The sequence below is a fragment of the Protopterus annectens genome, chromosome 4.part0 (genome assembly GCF_019279795.1).
Source record: "Protopterus annectens isolate FY-2018-M chromosome 4.part0, PAN1.0, whole genome shotgun sequence".
In the NCBI taxonomy this organism is placed as follows: Eukaryota; Metazoa; Chordata; order Ceratodontiformes; family Protopteridae; genus Protopterus; species Protopterus annectens.
In genome coordinates, this window is record NC_056733.1 from 1,088,314,551 (window position 1) to 1,088,331,477 (window position 16,927).

The 16,927-nt window shown below is 38.5% G+C and overlaps 1 protein-coding gene across 2 annotated transcripts in view; it reads right to left on the reverse strand.

The window, feature by feature from the left end:
* CCHR4.PART0H4orf47 (chromosome chr4.part0 C4orf47 homolog) overlaps positions 1 to 16,927 on the reverse strand; it is a 507,549-nt gene that overhangs the window by 82,426 nt on the left and 408,196 nt on the right. For both annotated transcript variants that reach the window (XM_044069036.1, XM_044069037.1), the window contains 2 exons: positions 9,602 to 9,739; positions 3,963 to 4,038 (listed from right to left, as the gene is read on the reverse strand). In XM_044069036.1, the coding sequence (XP_043924971.1) occupies positions 3,963 to 4,038; positions 9,602 to 9,739 (214 nt within the window). The remainder of the gene's footprint in view (positions 1 to 3,962; positions 4,039 to 9,601; positions 9,740 to 16,927) is intronic.

The following is a 16,927-nucleotide window of genomic DNA, read 5'->3' on the forward strand; positions in this document are numbered from 1 at the left end:
ATCATTCTCGTCTACCTCAGTGGCATTTTGGGTAGATTTTCAAAGCTTTCCCTACCTGGGAGGGTGAAAGAGTAAGGATTGTGAAGACCCTGGACCTTGAAAAGAAATCCACTTTGTAGTGATTTGTGAAGATATGAACAGAGGACCAGGTTGCAGCCTTTAGAATGCTTCTATAGTTCAGCACTTTCCAATACACCATCAAAGAGGATAAGGCCCTAGTTGAATGAGCCTTAACCTTGCCTGGAAGAGAAAAAACTGATAAAGATCTGGAAGGTTTTGTTTAATAGTATTTTAACAGGAGGAAAAGTACCAACATCCTGGAAGAAAGCAGTGGTAGCTGTAATACCTAAAGAGGGTAAAGATCCATCAGACCTAGCTTTAACATTTCAATACTAAACCATGATTATAAAGTGTTCATGTCTATAATGGCTAAAAGAATGACAGAAGTAATGCCAAAATTGATAGATATGGATCAATGTGGTTTTGTGGAGGGGAGACAAACATTTGACAACATTAACAGAATACTGATGATTCAGAAGGAAGCAGAATTAATAAAAGATCATTGTTGTTGGTGGGTCTTGAAGCAGAAAAAGCATTTGACAGAGTAAGCTGGGACTTTATGAGCAGAGCAATGGAAGCGTTTGCATTTCCTGAAAAAATATAAGGTTGATTAGGAGACTATATGAGGGATCGGGGCAAAAATTAAAGTGGGTGGGGTCCTGTCTGAGAATTTCTGCTTGAGCCGAGAAATCAGGCAGTGGTGTCTTCTTTCATCTTTGTCATTTGCATTACATTTAGAACCACTGGCAAAGGAAATAAGGGACTCAGAAATTCAAGGATATACTTGGTATGGTTGTCAAGAAAAGCTAACTCTATTTGTAGATGATATTATTTTATACCTGACAAAACCAGAAAAAGACATTACAGTGTTGTAGAACATCATGAGACAGTTTCAAATCTTTTCGGGACACAAAATTAATGAAGCTAAAATAAAGGCAATAGCGGTAAATTATGTACCCACAGACAAATTGGTTCAACAATATCCATATTTATGGGGGCATGATAAAATGAAGTATTTAGGAATATGGATTAAAATGATTTTTGTGGGGCAGCTAAGGATATGTGGGAAGAGACAAAAAAAGATAATACAGAAACTGAGAAAATGAAAGCTTTGTTATATGGATATGGATAGTAAGATACAAGCTGTCAAAATGCTTTTAGTCCCTTTAGTCCTATAAACAGGTCAGGCATATTTTATTAACCAGAGGAAAAGTTGTGGATAGCAATTAATAAAGAGCTGAAGGACTTTATCTGGGTGGGGAAGATGTCAAGAGTCAACTGGGATAAAATGATTATTCCAGTAGAACAGGGCAGATTGGGATTACCCAATTTGAAGGGGTATTTCAGAACTACACAGTTAAGGCTCCTATACATAACAAAAGCAGAAAGCTGTAATTCAAAGTGGAAGTGTATGATGTCAAACCAGAGGAGAAGCTCAAGAAACAAGGACAGACTGTGGTTTTGGATGAAGGCCTTTAAGGTGAATAACAATAATCCCACAGAATATTATATCCATAAAGTAGCAGAAAGTATTCTAAGAACTAAGCCAACATGGGAATGGAGAAAGAAGATTCTGCCAATAGGGATGACTGCAATTAGGTATACAGACAACAGGCAAGAAGGAGCTGAAATTTATTGGAGAAAACTAGCAAAGAAACCAAGGCATTGGGAGCAAATAACTAGAGAGGGATCAGTAACAGAATGGGAAGAGGCCAAGAATTTATTCGGACTGCAGGTTAGAGATTGCCTTCCCTATCAAGTATTGATATCAGAGTATACAGTAGGCATAGAGAAAGAAATAGGGGGTCCTAAATGAAAGGCCAACACCGGTAGAGTTTTTTAGCAGAATCTAGAACAGAAGTTGACATTAAAAAAGGAATAATTAGTACAGCATATAAAATATTGTCTGATAACTATAAGAACCAATCAGAGGAGGTTAGAAAGGACTGGGAAGAGAGACTGGATGAGCAATTCACAAAGAAACAATGGGAGGATATATGTATGTCTCTCAAATATGCAACAAAAATCTAGAATATTTAGGATTTTTGCTTGGAAATGTTTACATAGATATACCCCAAGTAGACTCTAAAGAATTTTTCCTCAGGTAGACAGCAAATGTTAGAGGTGTGACGGGGATGAAAAAGGTACTTGGGAACATTATTTTTCTGGGAGTGTGGCGAGGTGGCGGACTTTAAGGATCCCCTGTGAGATATACTGTCGGAGATGCTAGGTGGGTGGATTGGTGTGACAAGGGAGATGATTTTTCTGAGCTATGCAGAATCGTAATTGTCTAGACATGGTAAGGCCTTCCTGTGTCCAATTATGGTGCCTGCCAAAAAAGTACTTACTAGAAAATGGAAATCAAAATTTAAACCAACTATATTAGAAGTAGTGAATACAGTAACAGAGATAACAACTGGAATTGAGATCTTTAGAAAAGGGTAGGAGTAAACTACATAGGAAAAAAATGGGAACTGTAGGAGCAATACATACAGTGGAGAAATGAGGTTTAAAAGAAGGCAGAACTTAAATGAGCTAAGTAATGTTTAACTGAAAATGATTGGGTAGATTATAACTGATGTATAATGTTTGTAACTGGGAGTGTGTTAGTATGGTTTGTTTTCATTTAAATAAATGTATGATTGCTTATACCATAAGTGATGGTTTAATAAAGATGTTTCTTGTTTAAAAACAAGGGGCAGGAATTGAATAATTTCTATGATGTTGCTTAGGTTATATGATATATCGCAATATATTTTAAGTATAATGTTTGTTAATGTTAATTTGTTAATAGAGTTTGATTACTTTTGTATACATGTAAATTTGCCTATATTCAATAAAGGTGTTTTAAAAATTATTTAAGAGGACTGGTCTGAATCACTTATATGGCTTATCTGGTTAAGTTGAGCAGCTCACAGAAGCCTAATGCTTAACAGCGTGGTATTCCTTTTGAATTCCAAATTTAATCCTTAAAATGTAATGCAGTCAAGTAAATACTGGCTTATTTGGTACAAGTAAGGTATATGAAGTATTTTGGAAATTAAAGCCTTGGCTGTTTTGACAGGGCATAGCATTTGTTTATTGTTCATTCAATTGTTCGATTAATTATTGAAATAATTGAAATATTATAACCTGAAAAGAAGTCCATGCATGTTGCCAAATGCCAAAGACCTAGAATATCATAAGATGACTGGTGAGTTACTTCATACAGCACTGATTCAGACAAGAATAATGATCTAATGCGAAGGAAGTGAAGCGCAGCATAAAATGTCTAAGGTCTTTTGCTCACAAGAAATAGCCAAAGCCAGACTGTGCCAAAGATCACTATCTCTTCTCATATCATGTCCTGATTTGAATCATCTGTCCTCTAACATTCACTTTGTTTAATCCCACACTTACTTCAAGAGCTACAAGGTATTCTTGCTATTGTCTGATAAACACACACACACACACACACACACACACACACACACACACACACACACACACACACACACACACACACACACATTTTTTCTCCTATATTCCCGCAATTCACTCAGTAAGCTATGACAATAAATAATTAAATTATAATGCTCTTAGACAAAGGAAAATTAAAAGACCCCTCATGTACTCTGGTATGTAGCTATATTAATAAGGCCCGTAACCACCCTTCATATTGGATTTTAATTTTTACCATATTATAAAACTCATTTGACAATATTTTATATCACTCTTATATGTGTAGGTTAAGAAGAAAGAACTTTAAGACTCAGGGGTTTACGCATTATTAAGAATAAAATCAGCACATCACAGTGGAAAGAGAAGCACTGTCAATTTTAAAATGTTTAACCATTTATGATCTAGATCAAATACCTTTCATAACATCACTATTGGAAAACAATGAGCTTAAATAATCTTACCTTACTCAGTTCTTTTATTCTGTCATAGGGATCAGTGGAGTATTCATACTGTTTGCCTATGGTCAGATTAGGATAACTGAATGAAAAGGACAAGAGACAGACAGACAGAGAGACAGAGAAGAGAGACAAAGACTATTAAGAATTTTTAAAATAGCAATAAAGAATTTACCTACAGAGGTTTCAATTGATTTTGTTTTTTTTTTAGTGCAGAAAAAGTGGCAATGTGTGTGTGTGTATATATATATATATATATATATATATATATATATATATATATATACCACATTTATTTTAATGACTATGTGTACCTTTATTCAAATATTGTAAGAATGACTAAGTAGTTGCATTAGTGTAAACAGCATTATGTTACTTCACAACATCTTTGGTATAAAACTGCATAATTGCAAGTATATATGTAATGTTATTGAATACTCTTTCATTAGCCTACAGCTAATTAAAAACTATCAAGAACTATATTCCTCATGAATGTCTGTTATTGAATCTTGCATTATTGTGCATGGTAAAGCAACCATCCCACTACATCCCAGGCACTAACATAGTAGCACTTAAAACTCCATTCACACATGTGCCTGGTGAAAGTCCTGCATACTCTACAGAAGCTGGTTTAAATTCAGGTTTCATTGCAGGCTGGTAAAAATATCACTGCTACAGGAAGCTGCTGCTGTTTTGGATATAGTTCTACTTTAGTACACTTTACAAAGCTATATCCCAACTTCTACTTGATTGCTTTCTGAATGCTTTAATTTCCTTGCATGCTTTTATGTGGCAGGCTGTGGCTACCACATCCCTAGTATGGAGACTTCATACTCCAGACCCCCTAACCTATATATATATATATATATATATATATATATATATATATATATATATATATATATATATTAACTCCAAGATCACACAATTATAAAAGCAAGATAAATTAATACACACAGTGCCAGTAATGATTACAGTCCACAAACACTACACTGAACCAGCAAACATCACAAACCACATAGAAATGAAAGTTATGTACTTACCATAACACTACACTCTTGTTAGCCTTCTCTGTCCGTCTCGATGGCTAGGTTATCTGCCTCAAAATGGATCTGAGCTGGTAACACTTTCAGTGCTACCCCAGTGCTCCCCCTCTCCCATAATGGTATGCACTAAGACTACTACTCAAAATAAGCTTGAAAAACAGATGGTAAATCCCATGGAAGAAGTGAATCCACTGATTAAAAGAATAGGATCCCCCAATAATAAAGCATAAAAGGGTTGTAACAATTTGGAAGGGGAAGAGGATGGGGGGAGGTGTCAAGACATTCGGATAGGGGCACCAAGGATCTAGTGTTATGGTAAGTACTTAACTTTTTTTCAACTGTGTTGTTCCCATTCCCCTAGCTACCATGAATCCTGGGCAGCATCATGGCAGGATATCTTTTAGAATGGTGGAACTTAAAGCTGCTCTGGGAATGGAAATAAGATCCAGTTTGTAATATTTGACAGAGACGTCACTGTAGACCTAATTTCTGCTGTAAAGATATCATTAACCAATATGTTTTTAAAGAAGGCAACAGAAGTAGAAACAGATCTCAGAGAATGTGCTCTTGGTTTGGTTGAAACAAATAAACTCTGAGTTTTAGACAAATGCAATGCAATCTAAGAGCCATCAAGACAAAGTAAACTTAGAAACCTTGGGCACAAATTGGCTAGAAAGGACAAAAATAGCTGACCATCTTTACATAAAAATTTTGTGCGATACAAATAAACTCTCAGTTGATGATGCACATCTAAAGTAAGCAAAATATATTTCTCCTGGTTACAATGATTAGGGAAAAAGACAGGCAATGCACAGATTGACTGAAGGCTGATTCCATAGCTACTTTAGGCACAAAGGTAGGGTTAGATCTCAGATTTACTCTGTGAAAAATTAAATAAGGGTGCATTCAAGACAAGGTGTGTAATTCAGAAATTTGTCTGGCAGAAGTTATAGCTACCAAAAACAGTCTTCTAAGACGGAAATATAAAAACTGCAGAAGAGGTGGGTGTGAAGAGAGGTTGAGTGATGGCTTGCAACCAGAGCTATAGCTGTCTATTTTAGCACCTGATGCCATTTCCTTATCTGGTACCTCTCAGCTATAAGTTGGGGGAAAAAATAGTCTGCAATAATCTGTCTGCCGCTCCTAAAATGCAGGAGCCAACAAGGTCCTGTTGCTGTGCCCCCACTCATTTTTATTCTCATGTATTCCCTAAAATTCACCCATAAGGAGCAAAAAAGGGGCCAACCAGGTTCTGTTTCTGCTCCCTGCTCCTCACTTCATCTGAGGAGCAAAGAAAAAAAAATGTTTTTGCTGCTTTTTAACTGTACCAACCCCCTTGCTACATTTTTCTAGCAAACAGATTGCTAAAACTTATATCACACATGAAATGATGAAGTGTTCCAGCACTGCACAGGAGCAATATTGAAACTGATTTCTGTAACAGCATTTCAGAAATGTCTCCCATTTGAGCCCCCTAAAATCTAGCATCCAGAGCAGCTGCTGCCTTCACCCCATCCTAGCTATACTGTTGCTTGCAACATCACAGTATGTTGCCAAGCTGGAGCTGGATCCTTAATCAGTGGTCTCAAAAGGAATATGCCTTTGCTACAGATGAATTCGACTCACTGTGAAAATTTGAGATAGCTGATAATTATACCTTTATAGTAAAGTAACTTACACCCAAATGTAAAAATGGCCTGTCAAAAAAATCCAGTACAGATGGAAGGGGAGCAGAAAATGATATAGTCTCTTATCACTAGTTCAGACAGAAAACTTTTTCTTTTATTTACTCTTGTAGATCTTTGAGAGAAATGCTTTTGCAAAGCATGTAAAATCTGACTCACTTTAGATGGTAAAGAGGAATCACTGGTCATCACTGGATTTGGAGAAACCATGTGGTTAGTCTGAGAGATTCGATGAGGCTCACAGAAAGGAAGAAACAGGAGACCTGGTTTGGGATCCAGGACCCATGGTGGTTGTAGAAGATGAGGCCATAGATAAGGGAACCAAATTTGTTAGGACTAAAAAAAGTGTAATGAGAATCACAGCTGCTTTGCACATGGAGGCTCTCTGTAGGAACTTCATTATTAAAGGAATAGGAGGGAAGGCATAGAGAAGATCAGGTGGCCAAGCATGGACAAGAGCGTCCTTCACTGACTATCCCTGTTGAAGGATGATGAAAGTAGTTACTGCAGTTTGAATTAGTGAGAGATGAAAAGGGTAACAGCAAGGCTGGCTCCACTGTCTGAAACCCTTTGCTGCCACTGTGCTGTTAAAGGACAATTTATGCAGCATGAGACTGCATTGACTCAACCTGTCTACTAGAATATTGATTTGACTTAGTATGTGCATTGCTCTTAAAAAGCACTATAAATACATTGTCCACTGCCACACTCACATGATCTCTCGATATACAGGATTAGACCAAGCTCCTCCCCATCTGTTTATATACCAGATCACTGAAGTATTGTTTGTCTGGATGGAGATTACACCCGGGGAAGGATGTCCTTAAGTGCCTGTAACATTAGGAGGACTGCCCTCATTTCCAGAACCTATTGATGTGAAGATGGGTTTCCAGACTGGTACATGGTCCTTGAACCATCCTTCCCTTGTAATGCCCCCACCCAACTCCAGTGAGGAGGTATCCATGGTAACAGTGGCCAAGGGAAGACGACATGCAAATGGGTGTCCATGGTACACCAGGGGAAAATTCATCCACCAAGAAATGTGACAGCAACATAGGATAGCCTGTCTGATCAGATGATGAAGAGGGTGGGTTAAGAGAGAGAGAAAGTATGGGACTGACAGTATCCGCTAAAGATCTCTCATAAAGAATCTTGCAAGAAGAAAGTACAGTTGTGTAACTAAAGTTACTATAACAGTAGATGTTTCACTGTTCATTGCTGCAGTAGCCTAAGTTACATGGGTAATATCCTGCTTATAATAAAGCAGACGTCCAGCTTCCAGAGCTTTCAGGGTGGCTTCCACACAGTCAAGCCATTAGTGAGCTTAAGGTGAGTTCACTAAAATTCAGGTTTGGGCTACAAGCCCTTCAGAGCTTTCATACCAACAGAGAGAGAGGGAAGCTAAAGCCCTTAGAAGACAATGCTAGGAATATAACAATAAAAGTCCACACCCTGGCATAAAAACAAACAAAAATAAGGGGGAGGGAGGGAGGGAGCAGCTACTGCAGCACTGATCATTCAAACTTTGACTGTTATGATAATTTTGTTATACTACAGTATTACATTTTTTTTAAAAGAATCACTGCTGTACTAGCCTAAGCTACATGGGTAGATTACTATAGCTTAACATGAAGGAAGCAGGATGAGGGCCCAGGACCACCCAGAGAATGGTCCTGGCAAAGCCTGTCCTAGACATAGAGAATGAATCTATTGCTTGCTGCTTCTAGAATACTTCTAGAATCCAACCTTTTCCAAAAAGCCAAAGGTGAAGACAAGGCCATCATAGAGTTAGCCTTGACCCCAGTGGGTGTGACAAGAAGTAATAGCATAAGACAACCATTTTGAAATAGTCTGTTATGACACATGTTGTCCTTTCCCTAACCGTAACCCTAACAAGAAAAGAACAACTGATCAGAAGTTCTGAAAGATTTTGTTCAGGTAAAATAGTACTGAGTTACCTGTGGACATCCAAGAAAAGGAGCATTCTTTATCCCTCATTTTTAGATTCTGGAAAGAAGACAGGGAAATGGATTGATGGCTTAAGGTTAACTCAGATACCACTTTAGGCATAAATGAAGAGTTAGTTCTTAAGAAACGAGTATATTTATGGAAAATAAGATAACACTGAGCCACCGTGAGAACTTGCAACTCAGATCCTCTTCTAACAGAGGTCAGAGCAATTAATAATTCTATTTTCCATGTTAAGAACCTCAAGTCAACCAGCTGGCTCAAATGGAGCATGACGTACCTTTTCTAACTCAAAATTAAGATCCCAAGGAGGAGCCACCTGTTTCCTAGAAGGCTTTTTATGCAATACCCCTTTCAAAATACATTTTCACATGAGATTTTGAACATTCCTACTATGATAATATATATTTATATACAGACAGAAACACACAAACAGACACACACACTCATATATTTTATGTATGTGTGTGTGTGTGTGTGTGTGTGTGTGTGTGTGTGTGTGTGTGTGTGTGTGTGTGTGTGTGTGTGTGTGTGTGTGTGTGTGTGTGTGAGCAAGTATAACTAATAGCCATTCCAAATTGCAGACCACTCCATAAAAACTTCAATACATTAAAAAATAAATGAAGCAAATGAAGGTAAAAAATGAAGAAGGCACAAAATATATAGTGAGCAATTTCATCCTTTAATGATATGAACTTCACCAGACTAAACAAAAAAAAATTGACTTCTTAAAGATGATTTAAAAACTTTGACCATTGTCATCCCCTTGCACAAAGATAGTGTCACTACTGACCCTGGAAACTATTGCCCTATTGCCCCATTAGCATGACAATAAATTTTTAACTCTAGCCTATTGTCAGCTTTTTGAAGTATGCTTTTTCTAATCAGCAGTCCAAATATCTTTCAGAGCATTTACAGCACTACAGATCTTTGCTTACTTACTTACCCATATCCAGTTCCATGCTTTGGTGGGTTTGTAAAAAGATTCTTTTTTGGTGAGGAGTAAGGCTGTTTTGGCTTACTTGCTGCACTCAATGCTGGTATTGGACCACTCAATGTTCCATAGAAGTTGCCTAATCCTGATCTGAAAAAAATATATATTATTTTTGTATATCCTTTTGTGTTGTATAAAAATGTACAGTTAAACAGTTCAAAAATACAAACTTATGGTATATACAATGTGAACAATTTGACTTCAGTAGATAGTTATGAAAAGTAAACAAAACTGCTTGCATTACAAAATAACAATGAAATTACAGTTGTGTAAGTGCATTTATCATAAAAGTAGATGTTCAATTAAATCTCTGATGCAGTAGCCTACAGCTATATAGGGTTTTATTCTGCCAAGAATGTAACAGCCGGCCAGTCTTCCAAATGCTTTGACCCCTTCACCATGTCCCCAGGCTGCTGGTGGCATAAGGTGCCACCTTACACAACTGTACTATGTTAATTATAAATTACTGCGGCAGTATTCTACAGCTATAGGGGTAGATTCCTAAATGCTTACACAGTCTGGGCAGACGCAAGATAAGGGTCCAGAAGCCCCTGCAGAATGGTCCTAGTAAGGTCTGCTCTGGTCATGGAAAAGGAATCTAGTTTACAGTGCTTTGTAAAGAGGACCAAGTAGCTACCTCTAGAATGCTTCTAGAGGGAGTCCACTACTTTCCTCACAAAAGATGCCCCAGTTCATCCCTAGCAGTAAGGGCTAAAGTAGATGGTAAGCTGTCTGATAGACCAGCCATCTCATCAAAACAATAAACATACGAAAATTGCCAGCATACTTAAAAAGACATAACATTTTTTAATAGAATATTAAAATAATATTAAAATACATAAAATGTGTGGAAGATAATTCCAAACAGGGTCTTATCTGCCCAGCACAGGACAGTAGAGTTGACCATCAAACCACTGAAGCCCAGGAGGAATGCTTACAAAGAGCAGCAAGAAAGTACTTAACATTTTGGCACCCAAGCTACTGATTTTCTCCCTTGACACTTCATGGCACCAGCAGCCTTGGTGCATATGAGGAGAAGGCCAAAGGATTTGGAAGACTGGCTTGACGTTATATCCTTGTTAGGATATAACTCATATAGCCAAAGGCTACTGCAGCAGTGATGTATGAGGAACATCACATTCTTAACCAATCAGCACTAAATATATTTAAGTTCCATAACTGTCTGATGGAAAGGGATTCAGAAATGTCTAATATTGAGTAAAAGTGTGGAACTCTCTTCCAGTACATTTGAGTGAAATTAGTAATCCACATCAATTAAAAATTAAGCTAAAAACTCACCTCCAAAACAACCAAACTAACTTTTGGTCTTCACCACCAGGGTAATCAGTCATCCCCTACCTTCCATCCTCTACATCCCCACCACTCCACTGTACCTTAGCAGTCATAACTTTCATCAAACATAATCATATCTCACTATTTTTTTCTATCTCAATACCAATTTGTCTCAATTTCTTAACATTTCAGCAACCTTAGTACTCCACCCTTTCATAGGTTCATAGATGTTTACTGGGCTAATGGCACAAGAACCTTTACAAGTCTAGCCAATAATACCAAGGGTATGACAATATTATGCCTTAATTCCCCAGACATGGTATGGGGTAGTATCCAGGTAGTGGGTCTTTGGATGCTGGAGCCCCGAGTCATTTTACTGACTGCCTCTGTCTATAAGGGACATGGGCAGTAACCAGGAGTAAATTTACAGTCCCCCATCCATTTATCCAAATTATTTTTGGAGAGAGTGAGGGACACACTTTGTTTTATGAAGATGGGAAGTTTATTCCATAGAAGAGGCAGCCTTTGGGATACAAAATTGTCTCTCCAGCAACTTCTGTTAGAGTCAGAAATAAGGTTCAGGTCCATGGAATGCATTACCCTTGTATAATTTTTCTTGTGAATATGTAACATTTTCATCAGGGCTGGATCAGAGTATGCCTTGTAGGTTAGGCACAAGTCCCCTCACAATAAACAATATGAAACGGAGTAAAGGGATAGGGCCTTTAGTCGGTCTGCATAAGACGTGTGTTACAGCAACTGGAACTGCCCCAGAGGTTTCTCATTAAATAAATGCAATGCATAAGTGCTTGGTTAGGTACATGCAGACGTGAGCATTGTACTTGATTATGGGCCTAATGAGAGCCAAGTGCAATGGCACTATGACTTCTTTAATCTTGATGCCATGCCTTTACTTATAGATTGAGCAACACAGAAGGATTTCCTCACTATTGTAGATACCTGTTGGTCAAACTTTAGGATACTATCTAGCAGTGTTCCACTGAGTCTACTTGTATGGATGTGCCATCAATATTATAATTTGCAGGGATATCTGATTTACTGAAGGGTATAGTATGCATTTGTTAGCATTTATTCTCAGACCATGATTTTTGCAGCAGTCATTTGTCATTTTTAGGCTTGCTTGTAGGATGTCAACATCATTTGGGGATTCAATGATTACTCCCGACTTACAGTCATCAGCGAACTTGGTGAAACAGAGGCCCCCAACACTGGCCTTCACTTTAAAGAAGTATATACCAAACAGGAAGGGTCCCAACAATGAGGCCTGTGGGACACTGCTAGTAGCAGGTTTCTTACTGTAAGTGGATTTGCCTATCCAGACATGTGCCCTGTCAGTGAACCAGTTAGCTATCCACCTGATGATGTAGGGGTTCATGCTTAACTCAGTAAGTTTATCTATGATCTCCAAGTGTGGGATTGTGTCAAAAGCTTTGGCCACGTCTAGATAAGCAGTGTGGTCTGTTTTACCTTCATCCATGGCTCTGGTGACTTTCTCGAAGAAGTCCACCAGATTGCGCAGGCAAGACCTCCCTTTGACAAAGCCAAATTGGTCTGGTCTAGTTTTGGACAATTCCTATGCCATTATTGATCAGGTCCATGATAATTCTCTCCATGGCCTTGCAGATAAGAATGGTCAAGCTTCTGGGTCTGTAGTTCCCTGGGTCAGTTGATGGGCACCCCTTGTACAGAGGGGCAATTGTTGCAGTACTCCTTTCCTCTGAGACAAAGCTCATTTGGAGGCTATGGTTAAAGAGGGTTTCTAGTGGCCCTGATAGATTCTGTTTTAAGCTATTTATGAAGCATCCTGGAATGTTGTCAGGACCCATGAAGGCTGTGTTTTTGGCCTTAGCAAGTGTAGTAAGGGCATGTCCTCTCATAATGATTAGTAGGGGTGTGGTTGCAGGTATTTCTTTGGGTATGGTAGGAGGTGATGGGGGGGGTGGAGTTTGAACTGAACTTGTCAGCCAGTAGGCTTGCTATAGTTTCAGGCTGGGTGTAAGTGCTGCCATTCATGATTAACTTGGCACATTACTGAACACTTCCCAGATTTGGCGCTCTAATTTGTTTGTCTAGATGGGTGAATGTTTTTTTGCACTGATTTGTCTGCTCCTGCTTGGGTTTGGAGAGGATTTTTTCCCTTTTATTGAATAACCTATTTATGTTAGGGGTCCACCAGGGTGGTTTAGTTTTACTAGTAATCACAGGTTTGACTCAGATAAGTACTGCCTCCTCTATGCAGCTATGAATGTGGTTGTACAGTGCTTTTATGTACAGCTCAGAGTAGGCTTCAGTGTCATCGGGGTTCAGAGGGGCTTGCAAGTTTAATAAGCTGTCACTTAGGTTGAGGTAAATGACCTTAGCAAAGTTCTTAACAGGCTTGGAGTTTGATGGGGGTTCTAGGTAAGTTTTAATACTAAAAGAGACCATTTTGTGGTCAGATCTTACCAGGCAGGAGTTAATGCATGGGAGGAAGCAGCACCCCCCCCCCCCATGTTCAAGAGTACTACGTCTAAGATAGCTGTAATGTAGTTGGGAAGTTGTTCCAGGGGGTTTGCACTGATGAAGTCCAAACGTCATGGGTCGTATAAATATCACAGTTAATGGGGGAGTAGTTGAAGTCACCCATAAGTATGGTGAGAGGCTGAATGTTAACATTCCAGAAGGTTTAGGTAGGAGGTGTGATGTTCCAGGCTCATATTAGGGGATCTGTAGCTAGCAAGGATATGAGTGAGGGTTGCATCTATCGTTAGCTGGGCAGAGAGTAGCTCAAGTGAGTCATGTTGTTGTACCAGTCTAGCAGTGCACCTGCCCTTTATGAACACTGAGACATTTCCTCCCTTTGTTTTATCCTGATCTGGGGGGAATCAAAATGTAGGCACTGTAACCTTTCATAGCTGCGGTGCTTTCTATGGTTCTGAACCATGTTTCTGTGACTGCACATATGTCTGCATCTTCTAAGGTAAGGAGTTCTTCCAGAGAGTGCAGTCTTTTATGTAAACTCCTAGAGTTCAAACAGCAGTACCTTTAGGTAGTCATGAGTGATTTATGTTATGTTGGAGGGTTTATCAACTTGGCACGGCCTAAAAAAAGCACTATGGGGATAGATAAAGTTTTTCCCAGTATCCGGAAGCCAAGTTGTGACAAGTGCAAACCATGTCTCGAAAATCATCGTGGGTTGTTGATCATGTCTCCCAAGTCTGAAAGATACTGGGATCCCTTGTTGTGACACCGGAAACTAAGACATTTGTTGAAGTCAGTCATTTTTTGGTGGTACTGTGGTATCATCATAGGTGAGGTAGGATGCTGCTCAAGGCTAGATTCATACCTAACTGGGACACATACTCAGGGAGCTCCATCATGTCTCTTCATACATTCCAGTGAGGTACGTTTTAAGTCATTTATGCCCATATAGACTATGACTATGACCATGTCATACTGTTACTTGTGGTTTAAAGACTTAAGTGCATGCATAATCTAGCAGATCCTGGCTCTAGACTGACAACTCACTGTGATCTTCTCCTTCTTTATCCTGGTAAGGGGGATAGAATGTTTGGCTGTGTGGTGTGTTGCCTTATGGGCTTGGAAGCCGAGCTACTATGATTTTCAGAGTTGTGTTATGTGAGGTGCTGTCTTTTTGAGTGTGCACAGGGCCATTGAGAGTTACTTTTAGCAGGTCTTGGAGGTTTGGGTAGATTACAAGTGAGTACCTCCTCATATCTGGGTCTATGTGTTTATTTCTTAGTGTTGGTGGTGAGTGTTTTGGATGTAATGCTAACAACTTGGACTGCATTTTTCATATGTGTATGTGAGAGCTTTGCCTGCAATGACATTGTGTATCTACATCTCTCACACACTGTGTTTGCCTGTTCTAAAATTAAATGGTTATCAGTGAACATGAAGCAGTTACTACATTGCCTCAGGATGCCCATATAAATCAGACCAGAAACAGAGATGAACAGGAAGTGCCTATACATTATACTACATCCTTAATAGATGGGAAGGGGTAGGGGAAGTCACTTAAAGGTCAAAGAGAGTGTGTTTAGTAGTATACTATTAGATAACCTGCAGTGGTACTATCACTCTTCTTATGTGCATTAAGAAGATGTTGAGGCTTGGGTGTTCATTTAAGTAGTTTATTATATACAAATACATCAGGAAAGATGGCAGAAACATTAAACATAAATGAACTATCTGACTGACTACATACTTGCATGCTCTCACTCTGGCTGCTCACTCAAAATGGAACTCTTGCTTGCACATGCTCAGTACTTATATGTATATTCTGACTCACTGGAACACTTCTTAAAAGTATAGCACAGATTCTGATCTACAGTACCACCCTCTGCACAAATTGGCAGTTCTTTGTGCAGCTGTGAACAGTGGAAGACTATTGAGAGCTTTTCCTATAGAGGATTTTGAACTACAGAAGTTTGCTTAAATACAAGACATGGGAAACTGCATTTATAGTGCGCAAATGCAAGGTTTTTATACCAAGAGGATGAAAGACTATAAAACAGTTAAGCCTTCAGGCCAATTAGATAAACACACAACAAGCCTTCCACCAGCTGTTCCCACACTCATAAGAGTTAAATTTAGCCCCCTGCTCTCATCAGAGTGCAAAGGAACACTCAATGTAAAACAAACTGGTTTTGAGCTAAAGTACAGTAACAATGCTTTACAACAAAAGTCAGAATTCCTGCAGTATCAGGAAATAAGTTCACTAACCCTGACAAATGTTCACAAAATACAGAACAAATTGTGCAAATGTAAGAGAACTTAACACAGAAAAACTTTGCAAAACTTAATAAATATTTTGGCAAACTCAGAACAGCTTTTGCAGTACCAGAGGAGGTTAGGAAATATCAGAACACTGTTAAAATAACCTAAGAACAGTACAGTAACAAACAAATGATGTTTCTTTAAGAAGTGCAGGCTGAAAACATTGATAAATTCAGCCAAATCAATAAATGCAGCATAGAAGTGTTAAATAGCATTGAAACAGTCAGAGCAAGTGTAAAAATACTCATATCAGCTTTGTAGCTCCAGAGGGTTTTAGAAGCAATTCAAGTCTTGTAGTTATAGGTGTCAAAGCCAGGCTCTTCCTTATATGCCTGCTGGTGATTATACTGGCAAATGCTTTATTATGCAAATATATTTCTATACATTTCAAATAAGATAACTGGACTGCGGAGCAACCAAGGCTAAAAAGTCATTTATATCCAGAACAGCAGCATGTAAAAAGTCCATGAATCCAAAATAAAAGTCTGTTTAAAACACAGGTTTATTCGACAATGGTAAGCGCTTTCACTTAGGAACTTCATCAGACCAAACATATACAAGAAGAAAAGACACATATATATAAGGAACAAGATAATCAGTAATAATCATTCAATTAACTTTCATTAAAGCTATATAACCAATATGAGTCTATAGTTACAAATCTATATATAAAAAATAAAACTATACAAAGTTTGTTTGTGTCTTTCGGCTTTTCCCGGTTAGGGGTCACCACAGTGGAACTCCGGTCCGCTAATGATTGGCAGTAGATTTTTACGTGCTGGCTTGCCGGGCCTAACGCACAACCTTCAACGAAGGAACGCCCATTTACGCATATTGCCACACAGAAGACACTCTAACTGAGAATCGAACGGGCAACCTCATTAGTTCAATATATCCCCATAATTGGAACTGAAACACATAAATCTTAAAAAGCTAAATATATATAAAAAATATATATAAAATAAAACTACATAAAAGTTTCAGAAACAATGGCCAGATTATTTACACAACCTCCTCCTCTTTAGAACGGGCTTGATAGATGCCCTCTCATTTAAGCCCTTGCCTCTATCCGCTTTTAAAATAATAATCCAGCATGTTTCCCTATATTCAGTATATGTTCTGACATCTCCCTCCCTACTACTCTGTTTAATTGCCTCCATGACCCTAAATTTAAAAGTGTGATGT